This window comes from Sus scrofa, chromosome 18 (assembly GCF_054392235.1).
Source record: "Sus scrofa isolate SSC_HxYL_T2T_F1_AM1 chromosome 18, Sscrofa_HxYL_maternal_Yorkshire_Landrace_v2.0, whole genome shotgun sequence".
NCBI classification, from domain to species: Eukaryota; Metazoa; Chordata; class Mammalia; order Artiodactyla; family Suidae; genus Sus; species Sus scrofa.
Window position 1 is genome coordinate 63353872 of NC_139400.1, and position 16655 is coordinate 63370526.

General features: G+C 38.9%; 1 protein-coding gene across 9 annotated transcripts in view; it reads right to left on the reverse strand.

Moving 5' to 3' along the window:
- CDK13 (cyclin dependent kinase 13) overlaps positions 1 to 16655 on the reverse strand; it is a 120400-nt gene that overhangs the window by 78218 nt on the left and 25527 nt on the right. For all 9 annotated transcript variants that reach the window (XM_085004887.1, XM_085004883.1, XM_085004886.1 and 6 more), the window contains 4 exons: positions 15321 to 15980; positions 8655 to 8825; positions 7136 to 7275; positions 5077 to 5247 (listed from right to left, as the gene is read on the reverse strand). In XM_085004887.1, coding sequence (XP_084861013.1) covers positions 5077 to 5247; positions 7136 to 7275; positions 8655 to 8825; positions 15321 to 15980 — 1142 coding nt within the window. The remainder of the gene's footprint in view (positions 1 to 5076; positions 5248 to 7135; positions 7276 to 8654; positions 8826 to 15320; positions 15981 to 16655) is intronic.

Below are 16655 nucleotides of genomic sequence, written 5' to 3' on the forward strand. Positions count from 1 at the left end.
GTCACACATACGTGTATACAATCTTTTTTCTTACATTTACTATGCTCCAAAGCACGTGACCAGACATCCCAGTGCTATACAGCAGGATCCCACTGCATACTCCTTTTAATACGCTGCTGAATTCAGTCTGCTGAATATTCCTCAGAAACACTGGTCTCTAATTTTCTTCTCTTGTAGTCTCTGCCGAGGTTTGGTACCAGAGTAATGCTCGCTTTACAGAATGAGTTTGGAAGTGTTTCCTCCCATGTCATTTTTTGGAAGAGTCTGGAGAGAACTAGTATTAATTCTTCCTTAAATGTCTGGAAGATTCACCAGTGAGGCCATCTGGTCCTGGGCTTTGTTTTGCTGGAGGTTTTTTATTTCCGCTTCATCTCTTTGTAAGTTATAGGTCTGTTCAAGTTTTCTGTTTTTCTCATGATTCTTGCTAGGTCGTCTGTTTCTCTGAATATGTCCATTTCACTTAGGTTGTCCAATTTGCTGGTGTAAGTACTTCATTCCTTTCAATGGCAGCATAACATTCAACTTTATGGAGAGACCAGATTTTATTTATCTAGTTCATCAACTGACAGACATATGAGTTGTTTGGGCGGCTATCATGAATGATGCTGAAGTTTCTGTGTTGACATTTGTTTTTATTTCTCTTGGGTAGATTCCCAGGGTTAGTTAAAGTTCTAGGTCACTTGGTACCTAACATAATATTCTGAAGAAATGCCAGACTGTTTTCCAAAGGAGCTGTACCATTTTACAGTCCTGCCAGTAACGTGTGAGTCTTCCGATCTCCCCACATCTTCCCTAACACTTACTCCTCATCTCCGTATTATGGCCGTCCTATAGTCCATACGAAGCAGCATCTCACTGTGGTTCTGATCTGCCTAATGGCTATGATTTGGAACATTTTTTCAAACGCTTATTGGCAATTTGCAAACCTCCTTTGGAGAAATGTCTATTTAGATCCTTTGCTTACGTTTTAAACAGGCTGTCTTTTTTTAGGTAGCTGCAATACTTTTTTTTGTTGTTTTGGGGGATTTTCTTTTTTTTAATCTATTTTAGGGCTGCACCAGTGGCATATGGAAGCTCCCAGGCTAGGAGGTGAACTGGAGCTGGAGCTGCTGGCCTGCACCACAGCAACACCAGATCCAAGTCACATCTGCGACCTACACCACAGCTCATGGCAACGATGGATGCTTATCCCACTGAGCAACACCAGGGATCAAACCTGGGTCCTCATGGATACTAGTTGGGTACATTACTGCTGAACCACGACAGGAGCTCCTAGTTGTAAGAGTTGTTTATATATCTGAGATACAAGTCCCTTATAAGATATATGATTTATAAATATTTTCTCCCATTCTGAGTTGTCTTTTCACTTGCCCAAATTAAGCCAGTATCCACATATAAACTATAGAGCACCTGAAATGTAGCTAATGCAACTAAGGAACAACTTCTAATTTTATCTAATTTTAATTAATTTAAACTGAAACAACTACACTGCCTAGCGGCTACTGCACTGCCAAGCCCAAACTACAACTGGCAGAATACACATTTGTGGAATAAAGGAATGAACAAATCAATCAATAACGCTCTCTTCTCAAAATTCACAAGATATTAACAATTCTGCATAATGGGAATGAGTTCAGATTTTTTAAAAAATGAGACAGGAAGATAACTTAGATGCAAGATTTTCTTAGGGGACATGCCAATTTTTCACTGTCTCTTACAACATCTTACGAGAGTTATGCATGCGACCGACCTCCTCTATCCCTATGCAAACAGCACCCATCGTTAACACGCTGCCTATTCCACAGAACCTTCTCAACTCTGTGTTTCCTTCATTTATTGAGTTACTCAGAACTGAGTGATGGCCTACTGTCTGCTGCACACTATGAATACAAAGCAGAATAAAGTTCAGTCTCTGTCCACAGGCACCTCAGTAAGATAAAAAACATAATGACAAGGTTGAAATATACAGTTCTCTTAGGAGACGTATCTGAAATGGAATGCAAATGCAGGAGAGCACAGTGTGGGAATCAAGAGACTACAGAGGAAGTGACACTTAAGACAGCTTCCTTCAACCACAGCGGGACACTGTGCCATAAGCATTTACTCCAGAATACTGTTTTCTTGATTTTTTAAGGAAAATTCCAAATTAAAAGATTACTCAAATGTCCTCATTAAACAAACACTAGTATTGAAAGTATTACAGTTACCCTAACTTGTACACAGTAATCTTAATACTGGTTTTGGTTATCCAGGATATTACGCTGATGTCAAGGACCAAAACACTATTTTGTTGGAATGAGAACATTTTTCAGTGTTTGTTTTTAATCTGAACATTAAATATTTATATCATGATATGGAGATAAACGACTGGAGTTTTATTTTAAACTGCATTAATTACAAAACAAAATGTCTCCTCTACCCAGAGAATTATAAACCTCATTGAAATTTTTAACTGAATATTACTACACTCATACAGAGAGTATCTTTCTGTAAATTCATAATCCTTAGTGGGAAGAAGAAAATAACAACGCAAAGCTTATGTTGCAAAATAATTCCTAGGCTAGTTCAAAACTTTATGGGAGTTCCCATTGTGGCTCAGTAGGCTAAGAACCCGACTAGTATCCATGAGGATGTGGGTTCACTCCTTGGCCCGGATCAGTGGGTTAAAGGATCCAGCACTGCAGGTTGCAGATGCAGCTCAGATCTGGTGTTGCTGTGGCTGTGGTGCAGGCTGGCAGCTGTAGGTCTGATTTGTCCCTGGCCTGGGAACTTCCATATACCACAGGTGCAGCCTAAAAAGAAAGAAAGAAGAAAAAAAAAAAGACTTTATGAACAGGGCAAGTATGAACACAAGAGTACTGAAATTAACACAACTGACTGTATCCCACCGCAGAAACTAAACATCTAGAGGTATAGGAAATGTTTTCTTTGAAACAAAAAATTTCCCCACACTAACAATAAAAAGTCTGAAGAAGAGACGAAAAGGTTCGAAGATCTCCTTGAAGATATTAAAAAGAGATGGGATGGGCTGAAGATGAAAAAAAATTAGGGGAAAAATGTATAAGTAGTTTATCTCTCCTCCTTTCCCTCGTTTATTTCAGAAAAAGTTTTTTAGCCATTTCTTAAGTTTTTGCACAAAAATACATCCAGGATGTGGTAATACTACTTAACTCTGTTTTAAGGGTACTGTAGTGTAAACATGGAAGGTTGGCCAGGTAAGGCCTTACTAGTGAATAAAAGCAAGATTTAGACTAAGACCAGAGAATGAGAAACTGGCCTTTCAAATTGTGCGTGTGTGTGCTGGAGTTGAAGAGATTTGAGCCCAGTGTAAAGGAAGAGTTTATAGCAGCAACGTGCACTGGCATATCCGACAACTCAAAAAAACAAATGTAACTTGAGATTAGTGAGCAATCAGGAAAAATGACTTGGGTTGGGATTGGAGAAACAGGCAGTGATGTGATCCCACAGAGCAGAAAAGCAGAGGTCCAGGGTATGTTGGAGGAAAAGGAACAATATTAATTTGGCAATAGTGCAAGATTTATGAAAAACAATATCTGCACACTTCTCTCGTTACAAAATCTTAATTTAACTGTCGCTACACAGTAAGAGAAATAATGTTTCCCTTTAACTGATGAAGGTGTAACAAGTTGAGAAGGGTTAAAGGCATCACTGATAGGTCACAAGTCACAGACATTCTAATCCAAGTCAAACCAGAATCTCTTCCGACTACACAGTAAGTAATATACAACATTAAAAAGACAAACCAGGTTGAAAGTCCGGCTAAGGAATACGGACTTTATCATGGATTAAAAAAACTAATGGCACTGATGTCAATTAAAAAGATGATTCCAGAGTTCTTCTCATGGCTCAGAAGAAATGAATCTGACTAGTATCCATGAGGACACAGGTTCGATCCCTGGCCTCGCTCAGCGGGTTAAGGATCCGTCCAGTGTTGCCATGAGATGTGGTGAAGGTCACAGACGCAGCTCATATCTGGCCTAGCTGTGGCTGTGTGTATGTAGTAGGCCAGTGGCTACAACTCCAATTCAAGCCCTAGCCTGGGAACCTCCATATGCAGGTGAGGCCCTAAAAGAACAAACAAACAAAAAAGATGATTCTGAGGAGTTCTCTAGGGGCTCAGCAGGTTAAGGATCTGGCATTGCCATTGATGCGGCTCAAGTCACTGCTGTTGCACGGTTTGATCCTTGGCTCAGGAACTTCCACATGCTATGGGTTCGGCCATAAAAAAAAAAACTTCTGATGATCTGCGTGGGTCATACCGAGTATTTGTAAACCGAGCTTTCCTCACACAAAATGGGTACCATAGATAATACCAACCATTTCTTCTACTGTGTTCCCGGGTGGGTGAGCGAGGTGGGGATGGGAGGGGCCAAGAGGCACGTTCAGTCAGAACAGGGCTACTTTAATCGTTTTATACCACATTTAGTTAGATTCTGTTGACAACGACTGATTTAAAGGAGTCGACCTTGGTTACAAAATCTTACTCTGAAGATCTGAAACCCAGGGAAGGTACAGCATTTCTTTCACCCGCCACGAACCCTGTGACAACTACTTTGAAAGGCCTGCTCGTTTCTTTGCAGCTTTTCTGGCTGAAAGCCAACCATAGCGCTATATTAAGGGTAATTTCAGGTTAAGATTTTTGCTTCTACACTTTTAGAAATAACACATATGCCTACCATAAGTTTCCTTCTATATGAAGGCATTATAATATGAAAAACGTAAGGCAGATACATTCTAATATTACTATCAATTGTTCCTCAGCGACTAAAAAATGAACACTACAAATTATATATTGATGTCAAAAAAACATATATTTACTAGTGAATACTTTTGTGTAATACTGATAAGTACACTTTGATATTTACTTAGGTGACTCAAAAACCAGTAAAATAAAACACGTTGAAATAATTCTTCGACTCAATTACATTTAAAAATAGTCCAATACGAAGGCAATGGTTTAAGGTCCTAGTAATGACTCAAATGATCAATATCAAAGTCTGTACGTCAGTAACTTTATGAACACGCAGAACTGACTGGGTAAACAGGCACACATACCTTTATCTTTCTTAAAATCCAAAGCATCTTCTTTATCAGTCACTATTTCCTTCATATTGATAATACTCTGGTGGGTAAGCTGCCGAAGAATTTTAATTTCTCGGATTGCTGTAATGGGAAATCCTTCTTTTTCGTTATCTAGACGTACTTTTTTTAAGGCTACCATTTCTCCTATTAGAAAATTAAATAAAATCAGGTTACCAGCTGACAAAACCAAGTATAACATTTTAAATTTATTTTAATTCATAATTTGCTCCTACCTCTTGAAATTATAACCCTCAAAATACATTACGCCTGTTAAAAAGGAAAAAGGAGGTCTATATGTATTGCTATTTTATGCTAAGAAAAATTAAATGTAAAAAGTAAGATAATGGAGAGATGATATTTTATACTATGCCTTTTCTTAAAAAGTGAAGGAGTTCCCACTGTGGCACAGCGGAAACGAATCCGACTAGGAACCATGAGGATGCGAGTTCGATCCCTGGCCTTGCTCAGTGGGTTAAGGATCCGGCATTGCCGTGAGCTGTGGTGTAGGCTGGCGGCTACAGTTCCGATTAGACCCCTAGCCTGGGAACCTCCATATGCTGTGAGTGTGGCCCCTGAAAAGACAAAAAACAAAAACAAAGTGAAGAGCAAGGATAAATATACTTAGTATCCTTATATATGCATAAAATCTCTCTAAACAGATGAGAAAACTCCAGATCTTATGCAAGTGAGAAAATATGCTCAGATACATTAACTTGTCCAAAGATGCCCAGTTACCTAGCAATAAAACTGGGATTCAGAATCTGGTGTATCTGTCTCAAAATGTGCTCTTCGCACTATACTAAATGGCCTCATAATTTATATATGAATGAGTTTTGCATCAGATAATTTAAATACTGAGACACACATACAAACCCTATTAAAAAATTTACTACAATAAAGGTTTGTTCATTCCACTTCTTTGGAGAAATAAAGGAATGCTGTACTTACAAATATTCCAAAAGTAGGACGTTTTTCCTTATATGATTAAAATTAATCTGGTTCTTTTTAATAGAAATGTAAAATGCATGATTCCTTGTTTTACAGTTTAATCTCTCTTTGATAATGCAAGGTCATCATTGTAAATGCTACTCTTGTATGCTGTAATTAATTGCCTTCAGGAGTTTCTAAGCATAAAGTGGTCTCCCTTTTACTATACTCCCTTAAACAGCTATGCTATTTTAATCTATTGGTTTATTTCAACAAGGAGTTATAAATAGAGATTAAACACTGACGCTACGCACTATTTAGTAAAATATATGGCCTCTAACAGAGTTACTTTTTCCTTTGCACCAAGACCTTTAAAAACTTTCTCTCAGGTGACGGACTATGATCTCAAAGATTAAGCTGCTAAATCTGCCCTCCACATAAAGAGTAATTTCTACAGGAAAAGAAAAATTGAAGGGCCAAAATTAAGAGCAGCACATAAGTCTTCATACAATAAAATTTACGTATTAATAAGGTCAAGCTATTTCCCCCAATTACTAACAAGGTAAAGATTTACTCACCACAAAAGAAACCTGACCCCACCCTACACATGTCGCAAATACTGAAGAAGCACTTTTTAAAACTACATGTAGGGGAGCTCCTGTTGTGGCTCAGTGGAAACAAATCTGACTAGTACCCTTGAGGACGAAGGTTCGATCCTTGGCCTCTCTCAGTGGGTTAAGGATCCGGTATTGCCATCAGCTGCGGTGTAGGCCACAGACGTGGCTCGGATCTGGGGATCTGGTGTTGCTGTGGCTGTGGTGTAGGCAGGCTAAGCCCTAGCCTGGGAAACTCCATATGCTGTGGGTGCGGCCCTAAAAAGACAAAAAAAAAAACTTATGTATATATGTATATACACCCTGTTACATGTACTCATATCTTACACAAGTGCATATATAAAATGAAATAAAACACAAGATGAAACAACAGCATGATACACTCATATTTCACTTTTTAAAAAAAAACTCCCCAAGTTATACATTAGAAGAAAAATGCAAATTAAGTATGTTCCACAGGCACAAAGATCCAAAGCATTTAGCATTCTTACCAGTGTCTTTATCCCTGGCCTTGTAAACTTGTCCATAGGTACCTTCTCCAATAATTCCGATGATATCAAATTTATCCACGCAGCGTTTTCCCCAGTCAATATCTTTTTCTTTGATTTCACCATAGCGAGGCCCACATATTCTATCAAATATAGTTCTGAAGTTTTGATATACAATCAAGCAAACTGAATAAACTGTTAATACTCAATACCCACCCTCCGCCCAAACTTAAACCCTTTACTTCCCTCACCCTTGCATATCTGTGATCATCTAAGACCAGGAACACTCAAGTTGGCATATTACAGATGATCACGAAAGTCAAGGTATCGTTTCTCCCTACCGACTCTCCTTCTGCAGACTAACACTTCAAGTGGGAAAGAGAAGAAGTAAAGCTTGTAGGAAGGACTCTCAGATACACGATGGAATTTTCCAGGGAGTGGATAAAACCAACACTACTTCAAAGAGTCAGAGTTTTCTAACCAACCTCAAATAACTCCATTCACTGATAATACATATGCATTTATCTGCTTTCAAAAACCAAGTTCAATAATGAACATGACCAAAAATCTAACTATAAAGCTTATTGGCAAGTTTAGGTTTATACTAGATAAAATCTTTCTGGAAGCACCAGAAAGATTTTTCAGTCAAAGAGAGAATTAAAATATGAATATAATCAAGCCTTAGGAATTCACACATTACAGTATGGGTGTATTATATATGACGGATATTTGATACTCTTCAAAAAGGTGTATAATTTTAGAATATTTCAATATTCTGGTAGGTAACAGAAATTTATGTAAAAAAAAAAAAAAACTATAATACTACTAAAGGAGGAATTTGTAATTCTAGCTCTCTACTCCACACGAGAAAAATCACCTGTTCTTACACTAGACACTCCCTGAACAATTCTGAAATCAGATCTAACTCAAAGTCATGCACTTTCCCTTGGCTAAGTAAAAGTAAAAACAGAATCATTATCCTCCCTTAAGTGATGAACAGGTTTCAAGAGAAAGAGTTATTTCTAAACACTTACTTGAAGCTAATTTAGGATTCAGAGTTCAAAACTTCCTCCACTCCACCTCTTGCAAAATGAACAATGCCCGCAGTTATGGGGGCAAATGGAGCCAAAAGCAAAGACAAGCATGGCAGCTGGTCCATTACCAATTTTGTCTGGGCTCAGTGAAGGCTAACTCTCGCCTTGCCCAATTTCAATATTTCTGTATTCTTTAAGTATCTCATATATAGAAATTTCCTTCAACACATACAATTCCCAAGAAATTAATACATTACAAACTGAGAGAGAAAATTAAATTTGGTTTTATTAGTCATTTTGAATAGGGACTCAGGCAATTACGAAAAAAATTTTTTCAAAGCTCCAATAAAATTTATTCATATACTTATAAGTTGAAAGAATAAGTACACTTTTTATTATTTTAAATCTTAGTTTTGTGTTTTATGATTTAATGATGATCCAGAATCATCTCTGGCCAATTTAGGAGCAGGGAGAAAGCAAGCACATACTTAGGCCTCCTTTTACTATGTAACTGCGTGGCTGTTTTCTTTTCCTCTGGACTCGCTGAGAGATCATCCCCTCCTGGCAGCTCGGGGGGCAGTGGTAAATCAGCAAGCAGACATCGTAGTTTCTTTTCCACTTCTTTTTTAACTGCTTTTACTGAAATATTTCCCCGTAAGCTAAAAAGAAAGGAGTCAGATGAATAAACAAAACACAAAAACTTATTTGAGAAATAAAAATGCAATCGTGTCTTACATTTAAGTAGCATGCAATGGCAGAAGACTGAGTTTCTTTACTTTCCAGGTAAAAATAAAATACAAAATTTGGGTCCCCAAAAATGATACAGAACTAGACAAAAACTAAGCAAATCTGACCACCTTACACCAGCCAGAATGGCCATCATCAAAAAGTCTACAAACAGTAAATACTGTAAAGGGTGTGGAGAAAAAAGAACCCTCTTATACTGTTGGTGAGATTGTAAATTGGTGCAACCATTATGGAAAACAGTATGGAGGTTCCTCAAAATACTAAAAATAGAACTACCATTTGATCCAGCAATCCGACTCCTGGGCATCTATACAGAGAAAACTATGACTCAAAAGATACATGCACCCCAGTGTTCACTGCAGCACTGTATACAACAGCCAAGACATGGAAGCACCTAAATGTCCACTGACAGAGGAGTGGATCAAGAAGATGTGATACATACACAATGGAATATTACTTGGCCATAAGAAGGAACGAGAGAATGACATTTGCAGCAACATGGATGGACCTAGAAATTCTCATGTTAAGTGAAGTTAGTCAAACAGACACAAACATCATATGCTATCACTTATAAGTGGCATCTAAAAAAGGACACAATGAACTTATTTGCAGAACACAAACTGACTCAAAGATTTTGAAAAACCTATGGTTTCCAAAGGGGGAGGGATGGTCTGGGGACTTGGGATAGAAACGTCGTAAAATTGGGTTGTGATGATGGCTGTGCGCCTATAAATATAATGAAATTCACTGAGTTTTAAAAAAAACACATATACCACACAGAAAGAACTTACGACATGCTGAAAGAGACTCTTACAATGATAATAAACTTTAGACTTCACATACTTTCATAGCAGTTACGAGTCCCATAATTTACAAGTTTAGTGAGGCTACACTGCTGTGATCAAAAATTACTAATGATGCTATATCAACGTAAATCATTTCAACGCTAACTTCTCCAGCTGAACATTAACATTAGTGCACAACAGATGGATCCTTTAATACTATCCCAAAACCTATTTATCACTAAAGTTGTGACTTTTCTTCGTAACTCCATGTTACTCACTAGAAGGTAATACTTAACAGGGAAAACAAGCTCAAAGGAAACAGGCTGCAGCTTTATTTTTGAAGTAATGGTATCATATAGCCCACTTTTCAATTTTAATGTCCCTCCATTCAACAAATATTCACTGTATGTGGCCACGTGCTAAGTATTACATAAGGCACTGGAGTTTAACGACAAAAGCAATTAACAAATACACTAAGATACAGTTCCTCTCAGAAAGGAGCCTACTAGAGTCTTTGGGAGGACATACTCGTGTGCGGGGCAGGATGAAGGAATAAACAGACTGATTTCCAGAGTAAGAGGGTATTCAAGGACAGCTAACTCAGGACTGAAAGACAGTAAAAGCTTCTTTCTAGAAAAGGTATCACTTGAACTCTGAAAATAAGTCTATTTAAAATAATTTATTCAGAAAAATGTAGTCTCTAACTTATAAGTAGGCTGCAGCCAAAAATTTGCATTTGTCCAACAATTCAAATCAACATGGGGGAGGAGAGGTTAGAAACCTTAATTTTGCTTATGATTTAAAATTTAAGACTGCCTTATTCAAATCACTATTACATCAACTATCAAAATTAGCAAGAATCCCAGATTTAAAAGAAGTGAAATATTGTATGCCATTGGGTACAGCCAAAAAAAAAAAAAGTAGAAATGAAATACTACTTTCCAAGAATAATATTATATAAATAAAAACACTATATTTTCACTTAATACTTGCAACAGCTAAATAGGAAATGTGGTATGATTTTTATAAAGCTTCCATAAACTATGGCAACCAAAAAAAATAAAATGCCTTAATAAGAAATGCACAAGACCCATGTGACAGATGAACATAAAGCTAGACCAGAATGAATGACAAGAAGCCAAGTTTTCATATGGGGAACTGTGCTACTGTGAAGCTGTCAGTCTCCACATTAATCACTGCACTGAATCAAGTCCTGAACAAAAATCAAGCAAGAGGTTTTAAAATACAACTAGACAGGAGTTCCCGTCGTGGCTCAGTGGTTAATGAATCCGACTAAGAACCATGAGGTTGTGGGTTCCATCCTTGGCCTCGCTCAGTGGGTTAAGGATCTGGCATTGCCGTGAGCTATGATGTAGGTCGCAGGCATGGCTCGGATCCCACGTTGCTGTGGCTGTGGTGTAGGCCGGAGGCTGCAGCTCCAATTGGACCCCTAGCCTGGGAACCTCCATATGCGGCAGGAGAGGCCCAAGAAATGGCAAAAAGACCAAAAAAATAAATAAATAAAAATAAAATAAAATACAACTAGACAAAGTGAATAATTATAAAATTTGTCTAGGAATAGAAACAAAAAATGCCAACACTGGGCCCATTTACAGCCACACTGAAGGTGAGGCTGAATGGCCAAGCTATTCACTAATAAGCAATTGATTCCATCCCTATACTTTCACATACCTGCCTATCCCTATAGGAGAAATGTGGGTTTGAGAACCGATACACCATCATCTAAAGAAAAATCAAAAGGGCACTGGCAAAGAAATAATAAAACATGCTCACAGAAAGGAAGATCCAGAAATTGAGACATCAGTAAGACTTTTCTATGTGGTACCACAAATCAATGAGCCAAATTACTACGGAGTTCCTCGTCCCGGCTCGGTGGAAACGAACAGGACTGGTATCCAGGAGGACACAGAGTCAATCCCAGGCCCCCCGCAGTGGGTTAAGGATCCAGCGTTGCTGAGAGCTGTGGTGTAGGTCGCAGACGCGGCTCGGATCCTGCGTTGCTGTGGCTGCGGGGGAGGCCAGGAGCCACGGCCCCCGGCCTGGGAACCTCCATGTGCCAAAGGTGAGGGCCTGAACAAAATGAGCCGGAGGACTCAATAAATGTGGTCAGTTCCCAGGGTGATGGGGAGAGCGCACACTCAGCCACGTCTTTCTTCTTCGTATAACGACCCAAACAAACTTCTGTGAGGTGTGAGTTAACCTTTGAAAACTTTATAAACCCGTTACGTTTCAAGGAAAAATGACAGACAGTGATTATGTTAAAATGGGAAAACAACCACATAGCCAAAAACAAAACAAATGAAGTGTCAAAGACAAGCAACGGACTCTGAGAGGCCCAGGGCAAGATTCCTCACATAGGGAGCACCTACAAGTCAGTTAGAAAAAGGGCAACAGGAGTTCTCCTGCGGTGCAGGATCCGGTACTGTCACTGCTGTGGTGCGGGTTCAACCCTGGCCTGGGAACTTCTACATACCATGGATGAAAAAAGGGGGGAGGGGGGTCATACTAATCTTAAGGAAAAGCCAGTATAAGATATGAGCCAGCAGGAGTTCCTGTCATGGCTCAGCGGTTAACGAATCTGACTAGCATTCATGAGGACGCAAGTTCGATCCCTGGCCCCGCTCAGTGGGTTAAAGGATCCCGAGTTGCTGTGGTATAGGTCAAAGACACGGCTCAGATCTTGAGTTGCTGTGGCTGTGGTGTAAGCCTGCAGCTATAGCTCCGACTGGACCCCTAGCCTGGGAACCTCCATGTGCCATGGGGGTGGCCCTAAAAAGCAAGCAAGAAAAAAAAAAAAAAAAGACATGAACCAGCAATTCACTAGGGGAAAAAAAAAAAGAGCCAATAAATGTTCAAAAAGATGTCTCAATAATCAGAAAAATGCAAAATGAATTACATATTTTGAAAACTGTCAACATTTCAAAACTGGCAACACTTAGTGTTGCTGAAGCAATTTCATACATTTGGGTGCATAAACTGGGACACAGTTTTATTTAGACATAATCTGGCATTTTGCATTAAACTTTTACATGTGAATACTTTGTTCTCACAACTATCCTACAAAAATTGCTCACATGTACATATAATATTAATGCATAAGGAGAGTTTAATAGCAAACAATTATAAATCTGAGTACCCATTACTCAACAGCAGACTAGTTCATAAGAAAGTGATGCATCCACTCCCATGGATAGGAATACTGAACCCATCTCTACCAACATGGAAAGGTCTCCAACATACTAAAAATTAAAAGAAAAAAATTAAGGAATATTATGCATGGCATGATCCTAATTTTTTATAAAGAAAATGACTCCATGCAATGATTTATTACAGTCTATAATACTGACTTATTACAGTCTGTCTTATAATTTTTGGAGAATAATGAATTCCAGATCTGGGAGAAAAGCAAAGTTCAAAGTGAGCCTAAAGGATGTTGTTTGGCTAGGAAGCACTTAAAAATAAACGGGGTCTGGAGTTCCTGCTGTGACTCAGCTGTAACAAACCTGACTGACACCCATAAAGATGCAGGTTGGATCCCTGGCCTCACTCAGTGGGTGAAGGATCTGGTGCTGCTGTGAGCTGTGGGGCACATCGCAGTCACAGCCCGGAGAGCACACTGCTGTGGCTGTGGCAGAGGCCAGCAGCTGTAGCTCTGATAGGACCCCTAACCTGGGAACCTCCATATGCTGCAGATGTGATCCTAAAAAGCAAAAAAAAAGGGGGGGGGGGTCAAATCCAAAGAACAAAGGAGTTTGCTTATAGGAGTTCCCACAGACCCAATTTCAGACAATCAGATTTGGAGCATTGACAAGAAGAATAGCTATTAACTAGTGTTGACTCAATCTTTGGCCACACAGGACAGGAGTAGTACTCAGAAGTCTTAAAAAACCTCTGTATCCTTGAAACATACAAACACATTCAAAGCAAAAAGAGCAGAGACACACCAACAAAGAAGAAAAGACAGATGAGAAGGTGGGTCAAAAAAAAAAATTTTAATGACCAAGTATAAGATGTGCCACCATCTTATTAAAAACAGATGCAAAAAGAATATCCTTAATAAGCAGTCACTTGGGAAATTCTGAGTTCTTAAAAACATCACAAGTAAAAATTCACCCCTTTACCCTTAAAGCAAATATGAATAGAGAACAGTCAGTCCCACTGGTCCAGGATCACTAGATTCTCAGCAGAAGGGTTATTCTCTCACTAACGAAGTGACTCAGTTCTGCACTCATGCATCTCTGCTGGACAGCCCATTCCAACACTCATCCAAATTACAAATCACTGTTATGAACCTTCAGTGTTCCTGGAGGACAGACAAACCTGCAAATACTACAATTAAAGTAGTATAACTGAGTAACACCCATTAAATTGGATGGGGTCCCTCAGCAACATTTTTGATTGTAGAAAAAAAGACACCTTAGAGGGCATGAAACACAAATTGTAATTTATTTTGTGTTTGTTTTAAATTACAAAATTTTCATAATGCTGGCTAAAATGAGCACTTGAAAGACCTACCCACGTGGCCCTTTTATCCACTTGTTTTCAAATCTCTAAAAATGTCAGCCAGGAAAACTGCCCATATAGTTGCTTTTTAACAGAAAATGGGGGGGGGGGGTAGCTATAATTTTTTCATAAAAATAAAAACCAAAATGGTTAAGTCAACAGGCAAATATCAAACAACAGCATAAAGCTTTTATCCTAGCAAACATTTGAGAAACACTCTTAGAACCATATTTACTTTATTCTACTTTACTCTTACCTGCCTCTTAAAAATGTTTCAAAATACAAGTACATTCCAGAGTTCCCGCCGTGGCTCAGTGGTTAACGAACCCAACTAGGAACCATGAGGGTTAAGGATCTGGAGTTGCCGTGAGCTGTGGTGTAGGTCTCAGATGTGGCTCAGATCTGGCGTTGCTGTGGCTGTGGCATAGGCCGGCAGCTGTATCTCCAATTCAATCCCTAGCCTGGAACCTCCATATGCCACAGGTGCAGCCCTAAAAAAACAAAAGACAAAAAAAAAAAAAAAAAAAGGTACAATCCATACCCCCAAATATTCACAGTAGAAATTTGTAAACATCTTAAAGCAAAGTACAACACATTACAAATTTTCTGTAATATGTAATTAATCTCTAATTGCAAAAAGTTGAGTCAATAAAAGACCAAAACTTGATATATTCATAAAGCCACCTAAAGCAATTAAGGCCAATGAAAACACTTAGAAATAACAAAGATACATGCTTTTCTCACCCAGGACAGACTGTCTGATAAAATGCACTGTCTCTGATAGTAGGATCACGGAATACCCAGCCAAAGAGAAGCCTGGCACTTCTAATTCCCAAACTCAAACTGACACATGCACTGCATTCCATGGCGACGGCAAGTTTTACCTGGGGTTCTGAGCATAAAGCATAAGGCTGTCATCCTACAAGTTAAGTGCTTCATTTAAGATGTACACAGTAAAGAGAATTAATTAACTTGCACTCCTTTTTTAATAAAGTTTTTGGTTTGGGTTTTTTTTTGGTGAGGGGAAAGGTCAAATAATTTCTCATTTCAAACTTCTATTTTTTCTCATCATTCACTAACAAAATTTTCTGCACTTACCTATCAGCATCTTTATCTTCAGGCAGCATGGGCGGCAAAGGCAAGGGCGGCAAAGTAGAGGTCACTAAAGCCACATGCTGCTCCTTCTCCTTGGCTCCTACGCTTGGTGTAAGTGGTTTCGTTTTCTCTTTAAGAGACACTGGCTCTTCCTTCGTAGCAGCAGATTTACTCTCCTTCCCAACGACAACTGCTTTCTTGGTGGCTTTATCTACAATCAAATTATTATCCACCTTTGTTACCTGAAGAGGTGGCTTTGTTTTCGCCTTGTCATTTTTCAAAGTTCCACTGCTTGAGGGAGAAGGTGCGTGCTCAATTTTAAGTTTCTTCGCATCCTTTACATGGTTTGTTTGTGATGCACTGGCACCAGTCTCTGTGTTCCCCTTGGTAGGTGTAGAAGTGTTTGAAGCTTTGGCAGCCTTGGCAGCAGCCTCTGCAGCCTTAGCTGCTTCTGCAGCTTTTGCTGCTTCTGCAGCTCTTGCCGCTTCTGCAGCTCGTGCTTTTTTATTCTTGTTCAATTCAGCTGCCAGGCTACTCTTCAGAGTTAGTGTGCTAGGAGAAATGCTAGAATGACGACTTCTGGATCTGGATAATCTGTGCCTGCTACGAGATCTTGAATGCCTAGATGAATATGGGCTTCTGCTTCGGGATTTGGCAGACCGTCTGGTGGAAAATAATTAAGACTGAGTCAGTAATTCAAGAAAGTTCACTTTGAAATGTACGCAAACCGCTAACGTGAGCCTATGAAATGAAACAGAATTACTTAACTTCAAAATCATAATATAGTTTTTATGGGAGGATTTGTTTTTTTAAAAAAAAAGTGCATTAGTATTATATTATCTGGTGGCTATACTTTTCCTGAAAATAGACTGGTTGATCTTAGTCTGGCCTATGAATGCTCAAAGGTGAGGCTGCATGAACGTATATCTTTGTGAAAAGAAATAGTATTAAGAATCAGGAGGAAAAAGTATGAGGAGGCATCACGGCTGTCTCAGGAAAACAGAGGTAGGTAACAAGGATACACCAATGGCAGACATAGCACAGTGACGTCTGACAATCTTCTTACCAGGGAAACAACTCTACATCCCAAAAGTGTACGTTCAGGAGTAAACAGTGCTCTGTCTACACCAAGAGTGAAAAAGACAAAACCTGTCATTAAATATGTTTAAAAAAAAAAAAAAGTCTCTAAATCTTAACTACTTAATGATGTTCAATTCACTTCTCAAATATTGGAAAACACAAAAACATATATATTCAAAAGTATGGTGGTAACCAAGTTCCTACAGAACAAATGCAACACAGCATCACGAGAAATGAAGCTGAGCTTTTCATCAAGCC